Below are 23,521 nucleotides of genomic sequence, written 5' to 3'. Positions count from 1 at the left end.
AGTCGACCCTTTACAACGGTAACAACCCATCGTGAACTGACCTGCAACTCTTTGCCCGCGAATCCGGTTGACCGCGCGCACGCTTGGCATTTGTCATCCGAGATTCCTTTGTTCTGCCGCCGAACAAACGGCAACGGCCCCCCTTCTCCCTCGCTCCATCCATCCACGTACCAATTCAACCACTCTGTACTTCTCTACACCTGTCCGCCCGTTCTCTTCGTTTCGTTTCGAGTTGGCCCGTTGTTAACCTAGGAAAATCGATACGAATCGGGCTAATTTTTTCCAATTAACGCCGATTCCCTTCCCAATTTTTCCAATCCTTCGATCCTCGATCGAGGATTTCACGAGCGGATTTCGCGGACGCGCGGTTGACGCGCGGCAAACACGGCTGTCGATAATTTGTGCGCGGTACAAATGTCACCGGCTGAAACGGACCAATAACCCCGCACCCTTTGGGGTGTGTAACGTAGTCGATCAAACGTAGTCGCCCATTGGCCGACTCGATTCCCTTCCCCGAGTGATTCCATCTCCGTCACGTAGCGGCCACGGCGTTGGATGGTTATCGCGCGACGAACAAACCCGGAAGGGTGCACCACGGTGTCACCACCCTCTCCTCGGCTACAATCCGAGCCGGTCAACACTTGACCTAACCTAAACCCGAGTTAGCACGGATTCCCGGCTTCCTTGAGATTCGCGTGCTCGGTTCCGCAAATCGATATTCGATCGACCTTAATGGAGTATGCTGATTGGCGGGCACACGCCTGGAACGTGGCTAAACGTTACCTTACCCCCTGTGATTGTATCGTCACTCGGCGAATGTAATTACGCGATCGGTGTACGTCTCAAGTGGGTATAGTTAATCGATTCGGGGGATGCCGCTTCAACGGGAATAAAATAATAATGCAGGATTTGTCGCCTCCTTATAATAAATATCGAAAGTTTTCATGATGAAAGGGAAAGATTCGAAGGGACGAAGTTTGACCAACTTCGTTCTTTTCCCTCTCTCCCTCTTTGCGAATAAGAAGTTGCGCATAAGAAAATCTCAGCGTATTAATTAAATATTCTACTTTCCTCATTAACGCAAGTTTGATTACCATCCTGTCTCGGAAGGGGGAAAAAGTTGGCTCATCACGCGCGATACAACCGACATAATAATTGGTCGAAGCGAAACGAAGAGGAAATCCGCAGACATCCAGAGAAGGAAGGCTGGGTAAAAGTAACCTCGGTTGGATGCTGCCTTAATTTCTTTCGCCGTCCTCCTTCTTTCGCCCGGTATCAGTTCAGGGCCGTGCCGACACCCTGTATACGCTACTCCCTTTTTAACCAACTGGCTGCCCAACTTCGTCTTCCCTTTCATCTTGCACCGAGTTAATTACATTTTTATGAAGCTTCATCTTTCTTTCCTAACGATTTCTCTTCGTAACAGGCTTTACATTTCACTTTGGGCAAACAGTTAACCATTCTCTTCTTTCGCTTCCTCTTCTCCGCCAAACATTTATTACATTTTTTTTTCTTTCCTTTCTTTCTCCTCCCTTTTTTTATTTTCTTTCTTTCTTTCTCTCAAGTTGCACAGATTCGACAACGTCGTCGTTTACCCGTTTCACTTTCTTTCACGCTTCTCACATCTTCTCTCTCTTCAAGGAATCTGTTTATCGAAAGTTGTTTCATTCTCCCCTCTTTTTCTCGCCTCTCGTCATAGTCGACGATACGGCGTCCGATCGATTAGTTCCGACCATCGTTCCACCGTTGTATCGTTGTTCGAAATGGTGGAATTCTAGACAACGGGGCTAAAGAGAAAGAAGATAACGCGTGAGAATGGACGAGGCGTATACAGAGGCGGGGATGGGTATAGGTAGATGGTTCCGAGGTAAATGAGAATGACTTTATTGTCCTGGTTTCGAGGCACCGTTCCGCCACGCTGCTATCCGATCGCAAAGAGGCGGCAGACGCTGGGAGGAGAGAATAGCGATACCGCGCGATCTACAAAAGTCAGTACGATACAAAGGGTTAGGGAAAAGAGTGGAAAAAGAGCGGAAAATTTTATGTATTCTCGAAACTCGATCCGGCGTGGCGGATTTTTCAAAGAAAATTTTTCGAATATAATGCCGCGTTTGAATGGATCTTCATCGGTTCGCGAGTAGAATAGATCCGTATCTCAACAGACGAATGGAAATATAACGGAATATTATATATGTACATGTATATATATATATATAGATCCATCCACGAGCGATCGAGGAGGAATGATGGCACGGGCAAACCCTCCATTCTTTCCAAATAAGGGACGATCGATTCCGTTCTCGGCGATATCGTTAATAAATATTTATCCATTATCCAGGTTTGTTGCCCCTTTTCATCGCGGCGCAGTTTAAACAGGTCGAAGTGGAAGATGAAAACGTCGTTGAATTACATTAAGGAAATCCGTCTAATCGTATAAATCTTGGCGGAACGTTGCTCGACTAACGAGTAACCCGATATCCGTTCTGGGATCTAGTGTCTGGTCTCGTCGTTAGATCCATGATTCAATAAGGAGTATTCCGCCGACCTTATCCCCTCCCGGCCCCACTCGGGGACACCTCCACTCCAGGCCAACTTTGTTTAAGTCCCACAGGGTCGTCCACGATAACCTTCGTCGGGATAAGATACTTCCATCGAATAAGTATTTCACCCACGACCGGACGATAAGGGCTAACTCTCTCCATCCTTTCTCTCTCTCGCTTCTTCCCTAAACCCTGCAAATAAATCTCATTAATCTAACCTTACTACCGATCTCGAATCACCAATCTCGATCATCGTCCCGCTAATTTCGATATTTTCGTAGGGGGCTTGATTGTTCGAAAGAATTTGAAACGAGCGGAAGGAATCTTTTCCACCGCGACTCGGGCGTTGAATTTGCCAGAATTTGCCACGGATACGATTTATCCGGGTTCATTGCTCTGGCCCATTACCATTGTTTCATTTTCTCATTAAGCCAGCTGGAGCTGGAGGAAAGGGAGAGGGAGGGGATTGATTAAATTACGACGTCCCCGGCCTCCATTTCGCGATCGGTCACGCCCTACCACTCTCCGCGTCGAGAAACAATACAGTTCAGGGAGCAAGGATCGGGAGATAAAGAGGGAACGAAAAGAATCTGAAAAGGGAGAAAGAAAAATTCGGGGGAGAGAAGGAAGAAGAACAGAAGTGGAAGGAGAATCGTCTTGGAAGGTTGTGTGTGAGAAGAAACGGAGGAGAGGAAAAGAGAGCGTCAAGAGGACGAAGGGGGAGGAGAAAGAATAGAGTGGCAGCGGTGGACGTACGTTTCCCGAGTGTCATCGGGGCGGCAGAGATTTAAATTGTGCCGGCAACAAAATGGAAATGAGGGTTGTAGAATGGAGAATGGAAGGCGGTATAAAATAGAAAGGGAGACAGAGAGAGAGAGAGAGAAGAAGGCGCGCGCGGAGAGCCCGCAGGATTCGCCTCCGTGGCGAATAATAGCCGGCGGATGCGGCTGTTGTTCCATTTTTGAGCTTGCACCCGCTCGTCTGTGGCCCCTTGTTTACGCGGCCGTTCGTCTTTCTCCGTCCACGACGAAACGTGGGGAAAAAGGGGAGCGGGGTGGCGAGAACTGGGGAGGGAGGGAGGGAGGGAGAGACGGACGTGAGCGGCATACGTGTGCTCTACTACCGGTCAGGGCTACCTACCGGTCTCCCTGCGAGAGGGACCGGTTGGCGACGCGCGCGACGTGCGAGCGACGAGGCCGGATATGCTGTGCACGTGCGCAAATTTCAAGGGAATATGTTTCAACCCGGTTGATGAATATTCACGTAAATAAGACGGCCGTTTCTAACTCGAGTCAGGTTAATGTAAATCCGGCGGAGGTGTGAAAACCGCGTACGGGGAATATGTGCGGGCTTAAGGGGATACTTTAGACGGAAGGATTAAAAGCTATCGACGTCGACGCGCTTCCCGCTGTTTCCGCCTTGTTGTTCGATTAATCGAGAAGTTCAATCCGCCGACTAGTAGTCGAGCATTACCGCGGGTGATCCACGATAGAGGATAATACGAGACGTTTGAACGCGTCGAAAGAAATGATGACTTATCGAAAAGAAAAAGATGATTGAGAATCAACGATACGATTTCTGTAGCGGCCATTATACTTTTTTTTCCTTTCCCCTGGCGAGTTTCTGATGGCAGCCGATGAATCGGGACTCGATAAAATGTAAAAGTGGTTCGATCGACCGATAGGCCACAGGTTCGGTCGTGAATCCGTTTGGAAATAGATTTAAAAAATAATACTAAGGAGTGGGGTGGAGGGAACGATCGGGCCGTAGAACGGATATATCGTTTGTTTTCCCAAGTGGAGTATCCAGGGACGCTGCAGCCGACGCTTGAAGGAGATATAAAGATCCCGGCCAGCATAGAATTCGCGATTTCCTTCCGCACAGATGGTACGAAATGATCCTTTTCACTCCGTATTATATACTGCGCCCACTCCATACGTTCCTTTCTTCCCTCTCTCTCTCTCTCTTTCTCTCTCGCCCCTTGAGAAACGTAGACAGGGCATATTTTGTTGTCGAACTACACGTAGCCACGTATCTTCTCTCCACCTGCAATTTTTCGACGAGTTATTAAAAAAGATCGAGAAGAAGAGGAAAATTTTCGAATATGTGAGACGAGATTAATGAAAAGTGATAAAGGGATAAGAGGAAATTTTTATAAAGAAGATCAAATATAGAGAAGTTCTATATAAGAATCGAAGGAAACTTGAAGGGGAGAGAAACACTCCTTGCAACTCTCCCGAATCTGTATCTTTTTTTTCTTTTTTGGTCCATGATCAGGCAGGGATCTACGTTAGCTGTCGAACCTTGCTGTCATCCTTGCTATCGAACTCGAAAACTTACCACCAGAGGACACGAAAAATCAGCGAATTCTAAGGGTTGAAAATCTTTCCCCTAAAATAAAAAAATATACACATGTATATAAAATATATCGATCTATTCTTGAAAATTCGTCAAATTGGATCCTGATAACAATCAAATCTCTGATATAAACTTGACAAATGTTTCCAAACGATATAATCGGATCGAAGAATCGCACGATGCGTCAATGAATTTTTCATCGTGGAATCAACATCTTGGAAACGATAAAGGATTTTGCATAATTACAGTGGCCCGATAACCGGGCTTTCCATCCATGGTACGTTTACCTCAACGGACGAGCAATCTGCTTCCATCTTCCACTTGGACATCACTTCCGATTCCCCCAAGATTCGTGTACAAAAGTAAATGCCCTCTTCGACGTTCTCCCGGCCGCTTAGTTAGCCAGAGATTCTGGCTTATGGATGGAGGATGCTCGCAATTCCGTCGTTCTGGACTCTGAAACCCTGCCAACCCCCCGCCAACCTACTCTCGCAAATAGCCTCTTGTCCGACCGCAGCATTAATGCCCGGGGATTTTGAAATGTAATACATAGGAAATCGGTGTACCGATGATACCTCGTCGCCTCTTCTCGTTTATTAAAGACTCCACGAAATTCCAAGACCGAGCGATACTCGAAACTGTGATACTCCCGTGAGACGAATTACAGTCTAATTTGAAAGTTTGATCGAGAAAGATTGATAAGTAATTATTTCTTAAGATTCCTGGGAGGGGAGAAGTTTCGAGCGACGAAAGAAATTAGTAAAAATCGAGGAACGGCGCTCATTATTTCGTAATTTCGTATAATTTTATAATCCAACATGTCTCTTCTCTGGAATCTTCTCTCGAAATTTTTACGCTGCCACGATTTTAATTTCTATCGCGAATCCAGATTCCTTTACGATGATATATGATTACATTCTTTGAAGATCATCTTTACGAGCATCGAATACAAACTGGTAATAATAGTCTCCTTTCTTTCTTTCGCAACATTATCAATTGTTATCAAGGAGCAAGAGAGAGATGTAGAAAGCTTGGTTTCCCTTATCATGCACTGACCGTAATCTTCCGTGAGGTGTGCACGCGCGTATATACGTGTACACGTGTTGCCGTGCACGAGCGAAATCGGGAGGTTTGTATTAGTGTTACGACCCGTTGGGACAATGGTACAGGCGATAAATTAACAAATGAATTAAAAGCGTCGGGATAGAAGCTGAACAATTGCGGTTTCGATCCCATTCGTTGGTCACGTACGTTGCAACGAGCTTTAGCCAACGGGTTTCGTTGTTTCTTTTGTCAATTATCTTCGAGCGAGCACATTGCGGGAAGGGAAGGGAAATAGAAGGGAAAAGAAAAGATTCGATAAATTATCGATCTCGATGTAATAAACGATCTTCCAGATTTTCGATTCCTCGAAACTTCCTCCCAGCAACGATCCATTATCGAGTTTCTCAAAGCGCGCCGGTCTTTGACTATTAACGACCGATCGAGGGATGATACACGAAATTGGATATCCATTAACGGAATAACCAACGACACCAAGATCGAAATCACATCGCGAACAGCATCCAAAGTTTATCTTCGCTCTCTCCATCCGTTTTCTTCTCCTCCAAGAAATGAAGCGGAATTAATGAAATTCGTTTCTCGCACGATCGACGCTGAAAATACGGAATGCAAGATGAAGAAGAAGAAGAAGAAAAAGAAGAAGAGGAAGAAAAGATAAATCGCCGGTTATTATTATTATTATCGAGGGACGGATTAGCAAATTAATTAAAAGTATTTGATCAAGCAATCCAAACAAACGGAATCCAGGTTTTTCGGTCACGTAGCCAGACTCGCATTCACCTTTTTCCCCGTATCCCTTCTTCCTCCGCAATCCAGACCGTCCCATCCCCCTTGCACCACCACCCTTTTCGCCAACGTTTCGCCAAGGTGGAGGCAGATGCGCTAAATAGCCCGCAGGGGAAACCAAAATGCTCGCCTCCGTCGCCATGAATGTAGCTCGAGGGTGCATTTTATGGGGGCAACGTTCGCCCGCCCGATCTTTCTCTCTGCGAGTCGGCCATCCCCCAAAACTTGCAAGATCGATCATCCCTCTTTCGTTTACGAGGCGGAGATCGCGGTTTAAATTGCTCGAATCCCGCTTTCTTACCAGGCCGCCCACTCTTTTATCTTTCTCTCTCTTTCTTTCTCCGCGGGAATTTAATCATTTGCCAGGGGGTTGTTTACCGGGGTAGTAATTCGTAGCAACTATTTCTCATCCGTGCCCCTCCTTACGGCCTTCATATTCGGCTCATAAAGGAGATTAAGCTTTTTAATCGTGTATGATTTCTCCGCTTCTTCTCGCTCGCATTCCCGAGTTAAAATTTCGTTTCTCAAATGAAATTCCGCTCGAATGCGCGCCGCTACTATGCGGTATGCGCACAATTGTGTTACTTTGAAAGTAAACAGGCTCTCCTTTAAAACGCGCTTAACCCGCGGTCCCTTTGCTCCGCGAGAGAACAAAATTCATCGCTTCGGAGAAGCGGACGATTAAAATTCCCCTCTCTCTCTCGATGAATCAATCAGGGTTGGGGTGTTTCGCGACGACGATAATCATCGAGAAGCTTGGACCAACCGAGAGATTGCACCAATTACATTATATCGATCTTCGTATTGATAAATTTCCTGCAACGAGTCTTACTTCGAACATCTTCCAAGCAATTCCATTAGATTCCCAAGTTTAAAGCTCGTTACTTTTGAACAAGTGATCCCAAATGCCACGTATATAAATACATAAACTTGATCGTGTAGTGTAACTCTTTAACCAATCACGTTCGACGATAGACGCGTCGATTGTTGAATGAATATATCCAAAAATAGAATTCCGTTCCATCGATCGTTAATAGAGATATTATAATTTTCGAGGTTGAAGAAGAATGGAACAATTCTTCTGCGTAGGAATTCTTCTGCTCAATATTTCCAGACGAATTTTCTTTTCCCCACGCGCGATAACCGGTCTCGAGGACAATTAAACAATTCTTAATTATTCGATGAAGATAGCACCACAACCGGTTGTTGTACCTCTCCTTGTTATCTGAGAAAGGACTGGATAATACACGAGACCCGTTCTTTAACGGTTAACGAGATCTTCGCGTTGTACGGGGGAGGAAAGGGGGGTAAGATAAAAAGAAAGGGAGAAAAAGGAGGGAGGAGAAAAAAAGATGACGCTAGGAAAGGTGGGTGAAAAATATTGTTTCGTGGACAGTTGCCTGTTGTCTGGCGACGGTAAAAAAGCGACGATAAGGCGAGGGAACTCTCTTATCTGACCCGATACAGCTCCCGCTTGTAATACACCGGTATTCGCTATGTTTCAAGGATCTCTTTTTCTATCTCTCTTTCTCCTCCCTCCATCCTCCATGAAAAGTTAAGTAAATTTCTTCGCAACTTCGAGAGTCGAACGTTCCTGTAACGCAAAATAACTATAGAGAGAGGTGGAAACGAGGAGGGGAAGAAAGGACGGAAGGAGGATGGAACGGTGTTAACGGAGGAAACGAATTAATTAATTGAATCTATAAATACCTGGTTGAAGGAACAAACTGCAAGAGAGCGGTACTCGAGACCGGTTACGTTAGGTCCGAGTTAAGTCGAGCAAGCTCTAAGACGGGATTAGATCGGGATTACGTAATACTATTTGATCTTCTCCCACGATGTAATCGCTGTTTCCACGATGAATTAATATAGCCTGGGAACGAGACAAAAGAAGAAAGGTAAACGTGAAATTCTTCCAAGATTATTCCATCGATTTTACTCGAGAATATGGAGAAGGATATAATTCGCGTATGTGTGTGTATAAGATATATTAAAGATTAAAAGATATAATATTTACGTCTGAAGGAAAATTCTTTGGAAACGACGAGAGTCTTCCCAAGTTAAGAAACAACTATCAAACAAACTCGTAAAAATCAATGTCCATTTACGGACGTACCGCGGAAAGACGGAAGAGAGAACGGGAAAGAAATCGCGGCCGATCTTTCGAAAGGGGAGCAAAGGTGACCAATTTCATCCTAACTTTTTCCTCCTCCCTCGTTGGATTCGTCTCACCTCGCGAAAAAATACTACGGGAAACTCGTGAGATCGATAGGGGTGAAAAAAAACCGTGGGAGTAATGGTAGTTGGACAGGCCAGGACCTCCCCGGTGTACAAACCAAAGTCAAAGTTTTCGAGTTGCATTAAAACGTGGAGGGGGAGAGGTAGGAGGAGAGGAAGGAAGATGAAATTCGCGAGCAGAGGGTGGGGCAAGAAGCGAGCGGGGGCGAGACGTATAATTTATGCGATCATAGATGTAATCGCATTTGAATATTCACAACTATGCGCGTCGCCAGAGCTGGTAACTTTATAATTACCAAGTAAATTACCTTTCCTCCGCGCCTTCCGACCCTTCTTCCTCCTTCCACTGTTCCTTCCTCCACCCTCCCTTTTCGGATGGTCGTTCGCCACGTACGGCGAACAACCGACCGGCCCACCGCCACCCCTTCTCTCTTCTCCTCAGGGCCAAGTGGAGAGGGAATTTATTGAAAATTAAGTCCGATTTTATCGCGCGGAAACTTTCCAATTTTCTACGGTTACTTTCGCGTTCTATTTCGAGCGGGCAACCCTGTTTAATAAACGTCACTAGCTGATTATATCCCCTCGAACGAGACGAGGGGATGATCGAACTTATTAACGAACGTACGATAACGAAATACGCGAGAAGTGCTTTTTCTTCCTTCCTTCCCTAAATTGAGAGATTTCTTCTTTTCTTTTCCTTTTTCTTTAACGAAGGAGAAAAAAGAGATCGTGGAGGAAAAAAGGGACAGATAAACGGAATTTCGATTAATTTGATCCAGTAACGAATCCATGTAACCGTGGTCGATACGACCAATAAACCGTGATTTGAACGACAATAATGGGGATGCAATACGCGCACAGGTATAGAAATGGAAGGTACGTAATGTACATGGCGCCTTAATAGAATACAAACTTCCGTTAACTATTGCGACTGGAATTATCTGAAAACTGTCAGCGAGTGACAACGAACACGGTTACCCGTTAACAGGAAAGTAATGCACGTTTCGAGGCCATAAACGATTGCCTCGAAATAGTTGCAACTCGTCGGCACGGAGCAAAATAGGAAAGTCTCTGGGCTGGAAATGGACGCGTTGGCCCAAGGTCCTCCACGTTCACGCTCAAAATCGAATTTCCTCGATAGAAACGGGCGCGAATTAAGTGAAAAACGGACGGCTCGACATTTCCCACTAATTTCTACCAATTACTCCGTTGTGTCTCGTTTTTCTCGATCGATAATAATGCCCGACAAATCAACGAATAAAATTATTCCGTCTCTTCGATCCCTCTTCGAGTGACGAGACTGCGAGAAGAAATTTTGAAAAAAAAAAAAGAAAAGAAAGAAAAGAAAGGAAGAAAAATATGTAAAATATCACACGTTTGTGTCCATGTTTCGCGAAAATGTTGCCAATAAAAAGCTTAAATTATACCGTGACAATGTTCCAATGTGGCCAAAGTGGAAAATCCTCCGAAAAATAGAAGGGGCAAGGATTTATCCCGAATTCGACGTGAGCAGAAGCAAAACGAGTTCCTTTTATCGACAGATATCCCCCCGTTCTTCTTTTCCCTACCAACTTTACGACGCCTGGTGCCTCTGTATTTTTGCCTTTATCGGCCACCCTTCGGTGTGTTCTTCCTCTTGTATATCTATGAGAAGGCAGTCCCCTCCCCCTGTAACGGCGGTTGAATTTATTTATAAGTACTACCCTCCGGAGGCCGACAAAGTGAAGCCGTTTTCGACGGAAAACTGTAAAATCCTCTTTACCTGTCCGCGTTTCTCTCCCATCAATTATGCCCAGATTTCCATCCTGTATCTCTACGTTTATCTAAATACCGGATGAATAATTTCTAATAATTCTCCCTGATATCTTCGGACGTGTCTGTTCAAGTTTTAAAATTATTACAATTATCGCGGGGAGAACGTTATCTAGAATTATTGCTGGAAAATTGTGAAAACTATTCACTACAGGAAACAGTGAAGTGAATTTGTGAAGGATAAATAAAATAAAAAAATAAATAAATAAATAAATGAAAAAGGATACAGGGACGGGTTTTCAATTTTGTATGGAAATTTGGGAAAAAAAAAAAAGGATAAAAGTAAAAAATGACAAAACGAATTCGAGGCTTTTAATCAATATAACTGACAAATTCCACGTGCGAGTTATTAAACCGATTATCCTAAAGAATTTGATTGGTTTTTCATATATTACAGAGAGATTTGTCCTCGAAATTTCCTGCCCTTCCCGTCTCCAAACAGGACGCAACCAAGGAAGGAAATGAAATTTCGAGTAAATTATTTTTTTATTTTTTTGTGCAAATATCCTTTTGTGGATAACAGTTTTCTCAAGGGAGGTTCAAAAGAAAACGAGCGAAATATAAGTGTAATTAACGGTACGTGTGTACCGTCGAAATTAGGATAAACAAATTGAAATTAAAAATAAATAGAATCGATCCACGAATAAACGAGCGCATAAATAAATAAGTAGATATTGAAAATTTTCGCGATAGATCGGATAGCGATTAATTTTTGAAAGAAAATTCGAGCGGAAATTCCGCAACTTCGAACTTGTCAATCGAATTAATTAATCTGTTTCGCGGGATCAAAGGAGAATAATAAATGACATTATCGAAGATCGCGTTCCGTTCCTCGCGTTCTCGCGACGTATGATGAAAACGGAGGAATTATTTCTCGCGAGATTGACTCGAGTTGCCGATTGTAATTGAAATTGCGAATCAACAGCGACCGCTTTGCATTATATCCTCTCCGATCTAAACGCTTTCCCAAATAGAATCGAAATTAATCGCGATCTACCTCAAGGATCGATGCACGAGTTCAAGTTGCCGGCGAGTTCGATATAATAAAAAAAAAAAAGAAATACGAACGGAGATGATATGAATGGATATGATGAATCGAAAAAATGTGACGGAATAAATTTTTAAAAAAAGGGAGAGGAAGGAATTTGCATCGAAAATTTATTAAAAAAAAAAAATTCGAATCGAAGAGTGACTCGGTCGAGGGAAAGGGAGTGGAAAAAAAACAAATGGTTCCGCTTAAAAAAAGACAAGCAATCAATCTTCGTACTTAATCGTATCTTGTTTACGTTATCACGTGGCTCACCCTCCCACCGCTACCTGCCAGCCTAGCTTGGTGGGGAAAATAAATCCCTCGACAAGCAAAAAGGAGGATCAGAGCTAATTGTCGCACACATTGTTCGATCACGTGTCATTTGAGATCCATTGGTCGTCGGGTGAACGTCGACTGGAAGAAATCGAGTGAGAAAAAAGTTAGAAATATTGATCGAGATGAATTCAACGATCATTTGATTATATTTAATTACGTGTCAAAATGTTTTTAATCGGCTTCGTGGGTGAAAATATCGGAGTGAATTTTCGTTTCGTTTTGTTTATCGCTTGCTGGATCAACGTGTCGATGAATAAATTTGGTATCGGTGATGGTCGTCGAGAAGAAGAATGGGTAGTTCGAATCGAAGGAGGATCCCCAGTCGCATCCCTTTTGGCCTTGCAGACAGGGTACAAGCATCTTGGTCCGGTAAGTCGATCGAATCGATTCTAATGAAACCCACTTCTCCGTGTCGTTTCTTTTTTTCACGAAAATTTGTAAAACATTTTAACAAACGAATCAAATAATAAAGAAGATATTCGGTGGGAATTGCACCAGAGAGATTGTCATTTTCTCGCGGTCGTCCATGTGAACAAACTTTTTAATATTTCAAGGGATTCTCGTGGTCCACAGAGTTAATATTTGAAAATGGGGGGGAGGGGGCGAAACGGGGCGGGGAGGAGGGGAAAAAAAGCACGGTAGAAATACTCGTTCCGTGGTAATATTCACCGGTAATCCTGGGAATAAGTTCGTCAACGTTACGTAGACCAGGCCACTCTCTTTCTCTCTCTCTCTCCCTCTCCCCTCTGAATGCCAGTACTGCGAGATGCAATTAAAACTTGAACAACTGCTTAATAACTTATTGTTAGCCACTTGTGCAACGCCCAATTCTAGTTTAACTTCGACCAGAGCATCCCGCCATTGTAACTTAACTTCCGTGTTTATCTCAGACAGAAGTAGTCGCGAGAACGAAAAGTTGCTTCTTGTTGAACGGTAAGGGAGAGGCGGGGAATTTATTGCCGCGAGACCGAAATTATTCGTGGGAAATCGACGAAAACAATACCGGATAGGAATCGCCTTATGAATCGGGTACTCGTAAACTAAGCAAAAATACCAAGGATGGAGGGTGAAATATCTGGAAACGTCTCTCTTTCTCTCTTCCTTTTCGCGAGTTATTTTTCATCCGCGATAAAAGCGACCCTCGACACTTTCAAGTAAATTCCCATTCGAGTAAATGGCGGAAATTATTTTTCGTTAATGCAGCGTTTATGCAGCCAATGCGAAATGTATATTTCTCATGTATATGGCTCGCGTGTTCCCTCCTCCAGCCCCTGTTCGCGAACGGCAGTTTGACAAAACAAAGCAAATTAATTTCATTAAAACAAGTACACGGCAACCTGTCCAAAGAGCGGGCAACGATTCAATTGAAATACCGCGAATTTTCCGGTTTAACGTGTCGTTGCTTCTAGAAATCTTGAATGCACAAATTTTTGTAAATGCAATTTTACTCGTTTAACAATATCCCAACGATATAAGTTCTTCTTCTACGCGTGAACTTGTCGCTGCTTGTTATATTATATTCTTCCAATTCGATTTCCTCGAAAAATTAATTCTCATCTTCGATAAGATGGCGCGTCGAATCCAAGGGACATCCATTATCCGTAAATTGCAAGCAAGTTGCAAGTAATCGTCGTCACGAGAGCGCGTAGAAAGCGTGAGAGAGTAACGTGGAAGCAGCGCCGCGTGCTGCAAAGACCCAAATGGCGAACATCGAACGAAATTAATTAATAGTAGTGGAAACGATCCTCGACGACACCATATGCGATGTACAACCAGACGTTTTACACGTCCGATAATCCGCAACGAGTCACTCTAATCTCAAGTGTTCGTTAAACACGCGCCGCAAAACGCGCCTGGTCGATTTCACGCGTGACGTAAACGCGACGTGTCAAGAGAGTGGCCGCGATCCGCTTCGGAAACGTTGCTGTTATCGTGGAAAATGAATACCGATTCTTATGGAACGGAGGGGGATAAAAAACACGGGTGGAATAATTTGCGTGAAAAACAGCATTCAGGGGGGATTACAGAAATGTCACGGATTCCTGGCTGCGCAAACATCATGGATCTCTTCCAACGCGAAAAAAAAAAAAAAAAGAACGGAGGTGTTTTGAAAAAAAGCAAAAATCCTGCGTTCCATTGTTTAGACGTTTCGAAGCGTAATTGTTGTTGAAAAATTGCCGGAAACAATACGAACGGGCCGAGCAAACGTTTCCCGGCAATATTTTATCATTGTGTACCGAAATTCTGTCGATTCGATTCGCGAGAAGACGAAAGAAATGGGCGAAAAAAACGTTTCATTCGATATAAATAATATTTCCGATAAATAATTCCAATAAATCTAATTTCCTTGAGGCGACCAAATGAATTTTCTCCTTTTTTCTCCTTTCTTTCTTTTTTTCTCTCTTTTTTTTTCTTTCTCGATCCTCTCCGTTTCCTTTCCGGAAATGGGAATAATCCGGAACGGGGAAGAAAATACGAGGTGCGCGAGATTGAGAGCAATCTCGGAATCCGAATCCAAAACGCGTCGTAAAAAAAAACGGCAACCACGTCCTCATAATTTCTTATTAAACTTCGCTTCGGGCACGCGTTAATCTAATGGATAACGGTCGCGATCTCATCTCTCGAGGAGGATGAAAAGCGAGAGAGAGAGGAGGGGAGGCGATCGGCTAAACATTCGGCACACACAGGTTCACAGGCAAAAGGGGGAGAGATACGATATCTTTTCCTTCTTCTTCTTCTTATTCTTCGGTCGGTGGACGTTTTCTCTCGCGCGACTTGATCTCAAGGCAGAACTCGTTTTGCAAAGTGCACGAGGTGGAGGGGTCGAGGAAGGAAAGAGAGACAGAGAGAGAGAGAGAGACAAAAAGGAAGAGGAGAGAAACGAGATCTGGCCGATGTCTCGGCGAATCTCGCCACGGAAACGGAGGGAGAGAATGGGTGAAACGGGCGATCAAATGGTTCGTGAGGCTTGCTTACCGAGATAATCTCTTTGCAGCGATCCGTGTGCCGTCGGGGAAACGATTTGGCCGCACTTTTTCCACGCTACCCCACGCTACATTCACGTCTCGCTGGATCTCGAAGGCCTGAAATACGTTTACGCTTTAGCGCAGATTTACCAGGAACGGAACAGGGGGAGGAGGGGGTGGACGGAGAAGGAGGAAAGGAGGAGGAGGAGGAAGAGTTGGAAAAATGTAGGGGATTCGCGTTCAAAGGCTCGAGAAGCTGGGAAAATACTTAGAGTGAACGGGAGCCCTCTTTCCACGCGTATTTGACTGGGGTCCACAAAGCGGAAACTTCTCTCAAGGAAATTGAGACGCGTCCGTGATCTTTGAATAACGATGACTTCTCGCTCCTACCCTTTCTTCAAACGTAGATTCGATGTCGCGGGAGGGGGAGATGACACGTGGTGCATCAGAGACCAAGAAATATATATGTATACGTTTTTACGAGTTAAGTGAATGCGTTCCATAAATCGCGACAAGGGAAAGTTTCGAAAGTACGGAATGTAAAATGTGAAATTCGTTGGATGCAGACGAATCTCTAATAAAGACAAAAGTAGAATTAAAGTCGGTACAGTAGATCAATTTTCTCGTTCGTTTCGTGTTACATTTCTTTTTCTTTTCTTCTTCCACAATTCAAACTTTGCCTTATCCAGAAAAGATCGACAAATGGATTTTCGCGAAATCGCACAGCACACGTGCGCTCGTCCCATTCAAGTTGAACGAACGCACGCGCGTCGCGTTCAAACTCGAGGCATTCAAGAATCTCACCCCCACGCGTCAAAAGTTTGATCCACTTTCCCTCGAGACTTCCCTTCTCGACCCTTCTTTCCCGGAAGAAGACGGGGAGAAGACGCGGGGTGATCGTCGCAATTACCATAATCATTTTTCGTGGCTTGAAAAAAAAAAAAAAGAAAAAAGAAAAAACGACGCGCGTTTTCAGAACATCAACCGGCATAATACAAGTGGGCAGCACGCGGCATAATTACGCGCCAACAGAGTGACTCTCCTTTTTCAAACCCTTTACCCAGCACTCGTGTGCGCCCGCGAAACTGCATTTCCCTGCAGCTGCACCCACGACTGGCGCGGTCGCAGCTCGACACCCTGCCTCGCGGCCGACCGCAATCCACGGTGAACGCGCGATTCACGTGCGTTCCTCCTCCGCTCGCTCCTACATTTTCTACCAAGCGTCGTGTAATTATTTCGTATAATTAAGCTCGTGCGGCCGGCCTCAAAGGGTGTGGAACAGCGTGAAAGAATGCGAGGGGGCGGAAAAACGATTCGAACTACCTCTCCAAGTTTTTATCGCCGATCCGATCCCGGGGTGTACACGTTCGTAATCCACGAATCGGAGTTATTCGGTGTTTCCGTCAGAGAAATCGAATGTATAGGAATGTATAGGAATGTATAGGAATGTATAGGAATGTATAGGATCGAATAGGATTGAATGTTTCTTCTATAATTTAGACGTGGATACGTAGATTCGAAATTGATCGGCAAGAGATAGATTGGCATCTTGCCGCGTTTTCTTTCCTTTTTCTCTCCTTTGATCTCTCTTTTTTGATTCTGCGAGGCAAAGAAAAAAAAAGTCTTTGCGATGTGAGTAAAATTTTGGAATAAATTCGTGCACGGGCTTCAATAAAAGTTGGAATCGAGGAATTAAATTATCTCGAATGAATGTAAATTACGAGAGATCGATTCTATAGGTGTACGATTTTGTCCAGGATTTATTCCATGGTTCGAATAGCCGCAATAAGGATTGGCGATCCATCTTGCTCGAATCGTTTCTTTTCAGCAACATCCTGCTGGTAAACGATCACGACGGACATTTTTAGGTAGCATCGATTTGAGAACGTGAGATCGTAAGAAGTGCAATTTTTCTCCGTCTATTATATACGTAATACGTCAGGCGTGATCGAAAGAAAACAGCCCGGATAAATCGAGAATATTCTCCTCGATATTAGTAGTCGTCTAGTTCCATAGTCAAATCGTATCGCGATCGCTCCTTGTCCGAAATTTTAATTTTTATTTCTTTCTTCGATTATCGTACCCCTCCTCCTCCTCTTCCTCCATTCGACGATCCGATACCTGAAACGTTAGCAAAAAGTTAGTTCCAATTTTTTTAGGATTTCGCTCGCATTTACGTCCGTTCACGTAGCAGGTACACGCCTGGAACTGAGTGACTGACGGATGTGGAATGAAGGAAAAAGTAATTATTCATCGGGCTCGGAAACGAACTTCCGTCGCCTCGAAAGCTTTCATCTACTCGATATATAACGTTATTCACAATTTAGGCGACATTTAAAATTTCTCCGATGTTTTCCTCCCAAACGTAATATTTTTTTTAAGAAAAAAAAAAAAAAGACGAGACGAACGTTTCTCAGTTTTGAAAAATCAAATCGAATACTTTCGATCGTTGCCGATCAAAAATTATCGAGATCGAGAACGAGGTCGAAAATTTTGCACAAGCGTTGGTTGACAGAGATTCGTTTTATCGTAAAAAAAAAAAAAGACAAACGAACAAATTCTTAACCTCGCGAATCTGTCGCAATCCGTCGTCTTCCTGCCTAGGCGCACAGGAAGCGGAAAATCTGATAAGCAAGCTGATTACTCGCAGTGAAACTTGCGAACGTCTAAGTTACTTCGGTTTATCATATATCTTACACGGGCATCCTATATTATAAAGGCACGAGATTGCTCAATCAAGCCTGGCCTCCGGGCAAATTGAAATCCAGTTATCGAGAAGCTGTTATGAAACTGTTGGAATGAATTTCCTAACATTAATTTCCCGTGTACGAGGATGGGATGTACAGTGCTTTCTTTGTACAATCCGTATAATAATCCGACGACACTGAGAATCGTAGGAGGAGATTACACATCTCGACGGAGGGAGGATCAGATTTGCAAAATTTCTACGCCTCGAAATATTATTTCAAGACGTTTCGATGATAAAATCCCCGCGAGTATTGTACGATATAACGCGCGATCATTCCGTCAACGCACGCGCCATCGAACGTGCAAATTGGCCATCCTTTGATCATCGTCATCGTCAAAGGGAATCTTTTGTAAAATGTCAAATAAATTTCGTCAAATTTCGCGTGACGTTCATATATATTCATGGGGATATAGGTTGAATACTCATGTTTATTCACTGGATGGAACAACGATGTTGAACTTGCTTTTCTCTTCTCCTTTTTTTTATTTTTCGACTCGGAAAAAAAGGAACGAATTAAAAACTCGAGTCGAGACAAAAGGCGAGAAAATTGGGATAAGATTGATAACAAGCAGGAGTATTGGGAGAGGAAAGGGCCATCGAAATAAATATCTTTGGACGAGAAATGGGGAAAAGGGGAAGAGAGTGGAGAGGTAGTAGGTGTGACGCCCTCTTTTTCTCGCCCTCTTTCTCTCAACGCCATTAATGACGAACATTCATAAATGATCGAAACGGATGCGGGGATCTGCCGATTCAGCTTTACCGTTTGGCAGTAATTGAAATAAATGACGTGGCGCCCTGCTGAACGCCATAATGAACTTCCCCGTTACGGGGCTTGACAGATGTCACAGCGACCTGCCGCTTGGCGCTCGCCTTCGTTAGCTTCCTACCTTCGAAAAGGTTTAATCTCGGTTCAAGTAGGTCTCGATATTTGATCTCTGATCTATGGCTAACTTTGTCCTCCATATTTTATATCGATCGATGCCTTCTCCTTCTCCTCCTTCTCCTCCTCCTTCTCTACCACCTTCTCCCCCCACACCGATGACGAATATCTCATTACGTAACCACGTTTATTCCTTCATCAAGGAACGTTTGATTACATTTCACGTCCCATTCATAAATGAAAAACGAATTTAATCCCCTGGCTATAAATATTTGCACGTTTCGCATCTTTTTTTCTTTTTTTTTTTTTAAAAATGCACAACTTAATTCCATTTTCTGGAATTTTAAAAATTTACGCACCACGTACGCTGTTGCGACGGAGAAAAAGAATATCGCGAAATATTTCATAAATACGCTTTTCTCCCTCCGTTTCCTCCCCATTTAACCGCCGCCTCGACAATTTAATTAATCCTGCCAGATTCTGTTCTCTTCCGCTTTTTATTTACCCGCGATAATTATCGATCCCCCAATCGATGTGAAAATCGAATCGATAGCGCGGCAATATTTACTCGCCAGATCAGGTATTCCTCGATATTGCCGTGAAATTAGATACTAGTTTACTCGCACACTTACGGGTAGCGGCGCGTGTCACCCGCATAATTCCGATACACGACATAATCGATACGGTACTAATAGGTTCAAGAGTTAAGTGAGATCGAGTATGTATGAAGCTGGTCCAGGGGAGGAGGGGGGGCCCTCTTTGACCAAATTCACGTGACGCTGGTTACGGGGTTGATTTCAATTTAAACTTCGACTTTGACGTGTCCCAAGGCTTGACGTAGTTTCGAAGATTGCCCTCGTTAATTCAATTTTCTTACGCGTTATGGGGAGGTGGGAGGAGGTGGAGGAGGCTCGTGGATGAGTTCCACGGGCGAGAGAGAAACCATCATCTCGAGTCGTCAACTTTCTCAATTGTAATTTCAATCCGATCTTCAATCCAAATAAAGTTTTTCAATTCAAGGGAGCTAATCTGTTTTCTTCCCGACGAGAATAAGCTTCGATCAGCCTCGCTTTGCCAACTCTCCAATCTTTGCCTCGCGACGCGGACAACAACGAGTTTCATACAGCGTTACACAGTTTATAACGATCTTCGCTCGTATCATCGTATAAATTCGCCTGGTTTCCAATTTGAAAACGTTCTTTCTCCTATGATGCGTGTCCCTCGAAATTGGCACCCTTGAAATGGCGGTAAATTCAATTGTATAAATATATCGACAGCAACGATAAATCGTTGGAAAACGAAGAATACAATTGGAGACGTGAAAAGATAGAAAGAACGGAAGAGAGATGGAAGGAGGAGGGAAAACTAGCAAACAGATCGCAAACAGCGATCACGGGGGTTGAGGGATCCATGGGGTGTCTCTGTAAGAAAAGTGTCTCTCTTCCACGAAGGGATAGGGAAACGTTAGGGTTTTCATTGGAATCTGACGATGCCTGCGGGAGCTTACTACCCCGGGATTACCAGAGACAGTTGGAAATCCGATCAAAACAAATGGACTGCGAAAATACTCCCTCCCTCCCTCTCTCTTCCTTTCTCTCTCTCGTTATTACCTCCGAGTCTCTCGTTCCACTACAGGGAATCATTTAGAATCAGTCGTTTGCTCCAAGACTGTTAGAAACCGACTTGAAACTCGCCTCGAACTCGCAGATTTTCGCCACGAGAGGGGACGATCGATTCGACCGACCCGATAGGAGGAATCCGCTGATCGCGAAGTAATGAGCAACGCTGATTCCTTGTCTTCCTTCCCTTCCTCTTCTTCTAAATCGCAAAAGGCTCGTCCTCTCTCTCTCTCTCCGATGCACAAACGGTGTTCAGGTGGCGTTTTGAGGGGATAGGGGGTTAATAAACGGGGGAGAGAACTCGTCTCGAGGGTAGTTTTGGACAGCGTGGAGCGTCGATTGCCACGGGGACGAAGGGAACCGAGTCATTACCACGTAACAGACGGATTCGGAGGCGTTTCTCCCACGTGGAATTTAAACCGAACCGAAGCTTCGAGATCGCGCCTCATCTCGGTGCCGTCCCCCAAAGGGATCGACCTTGACGAGAGAAATTAGCCAACAAGGATCGACGATCATTTATCGAGTCGAGGATGAAGAAGAATCAAGAACACGTCGTTTTGAAATTATCGTCGACGACGAGTATCTGCCTCGGCTTAGAACTCACAGGGAAGAATCGCGGATTAACCTGAAAAAGTGATAGATTAGAAAAGTCGCGTCTATTGTGAGGAGACAAGAGAGGAAAGGGTGTGGATAAAATATTTAGTCGAGGACGAAAAATACTTGAAACGAGCGGGCAAAATAGACTCCATAAATCTTCTTAAACGCGTCGACGGAATTATTTGCGGGATAGGGATGTGTCGTGGATGTAAATTGGCCCGCTTCGACTTCCTGCCGGGTCCGGAAATCGTGATAACATCGACGTACAGGGGCAAGTGGCATAAAAATCGGTAGCTGCTTACGCCATCGCGCGCACGATCATTCGCACGTACCGTCGTTTCTTTTTTTTTTCATCCGAAACTGAATTGTGCCATCTCCATCCCTCTCTCTTTCCTCTCTAAAAAACAAAGAAAAAAAGAAAAGAGAAGGGGAAAAAAATAGAAACAACGGAATAAAAAATAGACACCGGTGGGGACGAACAAAAAGGAAAATGCGAGGAGAAAAAAACGTGCGCGTATCCTCCTCGTCGAGGAGGATATTCGGCCGTTTATCGTTCGATTGGACGGCAACGACCAATCCAATTCATTCCATTCTGGTTGAATACGTTGCAAATATAATAGATACCGGATTATAGGGAAATTTTTTTTCCGCGAACCAAGCCAGATGCGGGATTATTGTTTCATAACGGGTTTCGTGCATTTTTTCCGCCCTTTGTTTTCCGCGATGCGATTCGACGAAAATTGGGGTCACTCTTGAGCCTATCGCGTGACTAAACGATGGATCCTGGTGATATCATGGAGAAAATCGCCGAGGCTGCTGGCTTTTCCTTTTTTTGAATCGATGTTATCCTCCTGCGAATGCATATTCGTTTGAGTATCGACTGTTAATTAATCGAGCGATATTATCGAAAAGAATCGCGATACATATCTGTGATCAGAACAATGGATCAACGGCGCTATTTCTTCCTTCCTCGTTGTTCGAATCCCATGATTTTTTTTCGGCGAATTCGTATTCGATAATACGAAGAAATATTTCAAACTTTTGACACTTCATTTCTTCCATGCCTTTTCCCACGTTTCCTCAATGACGGACGAGGTTTTTAATCGCGACGTCCATTGAAACGGTGCGAATATGGAAATGATCTAGATACGACGTTAAACCGGCAAAGAGGGGGAAGGTTATACACATCCGGTCGCGTGGATACGTCCGATTTATGCAACCATGTATGCGATCCAGGAGCTCCTGTAATATTTGTAATTGACATTCATAACGTTAAAAACACACATACGTTTTGTTTACGATCCCCCGATATAGCTTTGATATTTCGTTTACACGAAAATTGCACGTATTCGGTTTACATTTCAATACTGAGCTCGATACACTTTTTGGAAAAAAAAAAAAGAAGAAAAAAAACTATTCAATCGCGAGTGAAAATTTATTGCCACGATTAATACGCGTCGTCTGAAATGGTTCAAGCCATTTCGAGGAATCCCTGACAAATTTTTCCACCAAAGTCCTCCGCTCTTCTCCCGCGATGATGAGCCATAAACCACTTTGCACCTGCAATTCCTCGTCACACCGGCCACGTATTCCCATGCGTCGTGCCCTATTGCGCCACCACACGCAGTCACCACCACAATCATCAATCAGGCCAGGTCGTGGATCGATAAACTATCAGGGGCATCCAATCGGAAAATCCAATTGTGAGAGGCTGGATCGAAAATAAAAACCGAGCGTTCCTCGTTACAGAAATATCGTGACTTTGATTAAGTCGATCCTCTTCCCGTTCTTCGTGGCAACCAACAACGTACGCTCATCGTACACGTAAAAATTCTGTCACCACGTATAGAAATAGAAACTTGTACTCGCGTATAATCGTAACGTTATACCCTATCCCCGATCATCTCTCAAAGATCACCCTCTTGTCTCGTTTCTTTCTATCCGTCCACCCATCCATCCTTTCGTCCACCAAGAAACCAACCATTCGTTCATGCTATCCTGTTCCAAGCGTCCCGTTCGATCGTTCGAAGGGCTGAAGCACGTCGCGACGTCCACGGCGCAGCACCCTCGCTGTTCGATCAGAGAGGGGTCGCGACGAATCAGACGGTTGAAAGTAAAAATGTTTCGATTTTTGTTTTCGCATCGAGGGTTTGTGAATCGAGACCGTGTCCTTTCTTTTTTTTTTTTTCTTTCTTTTCATTTATTTTTCCACATCGGATATATGGAAAAATTCATAGATTTATTTTTCGTTCTTTTTTTTTTTTTTTCAGAAATTCGAAAGCGATTCTTATTCCATGTTTTTTTGCATTAAATTTTTAGCCGAAAAAAAATGTGGTACGATGATATATACGAACCGGTGATATAAAAAAAAAAAAAAAAGAATCGAAAAAAGGAAAAAAAATTGGAGATAGATAAAAGCCATGCACAGATCTGTACTCGTTTAACGAAACTTTTTTTTTTTTTTTTTTTTTACGAAACCTGTGCAATATCGCGTTAGTTTTTTTTTTTTTTACATCAAAAACGCAGAATTTCCAAATTTATAACTTTT

At 43.9% G+C, this 23,521-nt stretch overlaps 1 protein-coding gene and 1 long non-coding RNA gene across 4 annotated transcripts in view; one reads left to right on the top strand and one right to left on the bottom strand.

The window, feature by feature from the left end:
• LOC410438 (neuroendocrine convertase 1) overlaps positions 1-23,521 on the top strand; it is a 116,871-nt gene that overhangs the window by 84,222 nt on the left and 9,128 nt on the right. Inside the window, exon 1 of one of the 3 annotated variants that reach the window (XM_006560409.3) lies at positions 12,151-12,531. The exons of the other annotated variants lie outside the window; for them this stretch is intronic. Coding sequence (XP_006560472.1) covers positions 12,328-12,531 — 204 coding nt within the window. The 5' untranslated portion in view covers positions 12,151-12,327. Of the gene's footprint in view, positions 1-12,150; positions 12,532-23,521 lie in introns of those variants that run through there. 3 annotated transcript variants of the gene reach the window in all.
• Positions 4,787-23,457, bottom strand: LOC102655427. Its single transcript, XR_408727.3, has 3 exons — positions 15,139-23,457; positions 8,457-8,619; positions 4,787-8,340 (listed from the first exon to the last, which is right to left on the bottom strand). It is a non-coding gene; the product is annotated as an uncharacterized LOC102655427 (long non-coding RNA).

This window comes from Apis mellifera, linkage group LG13 (assembly GCF_003254395.2).
Source record: "Apis mellifera strain DH4 linkage group LG13, Amel_HAv3.1, whole genome shotgun sequence".
NCBI lineage: Eukaryota > Metazoa > Arthropoda > Insecta > Hymenoptera > Apidae > Apis > Apis mellifera.
This window is presented reverse-complemented; position numbering and strand designations above follow the sequence as displayed.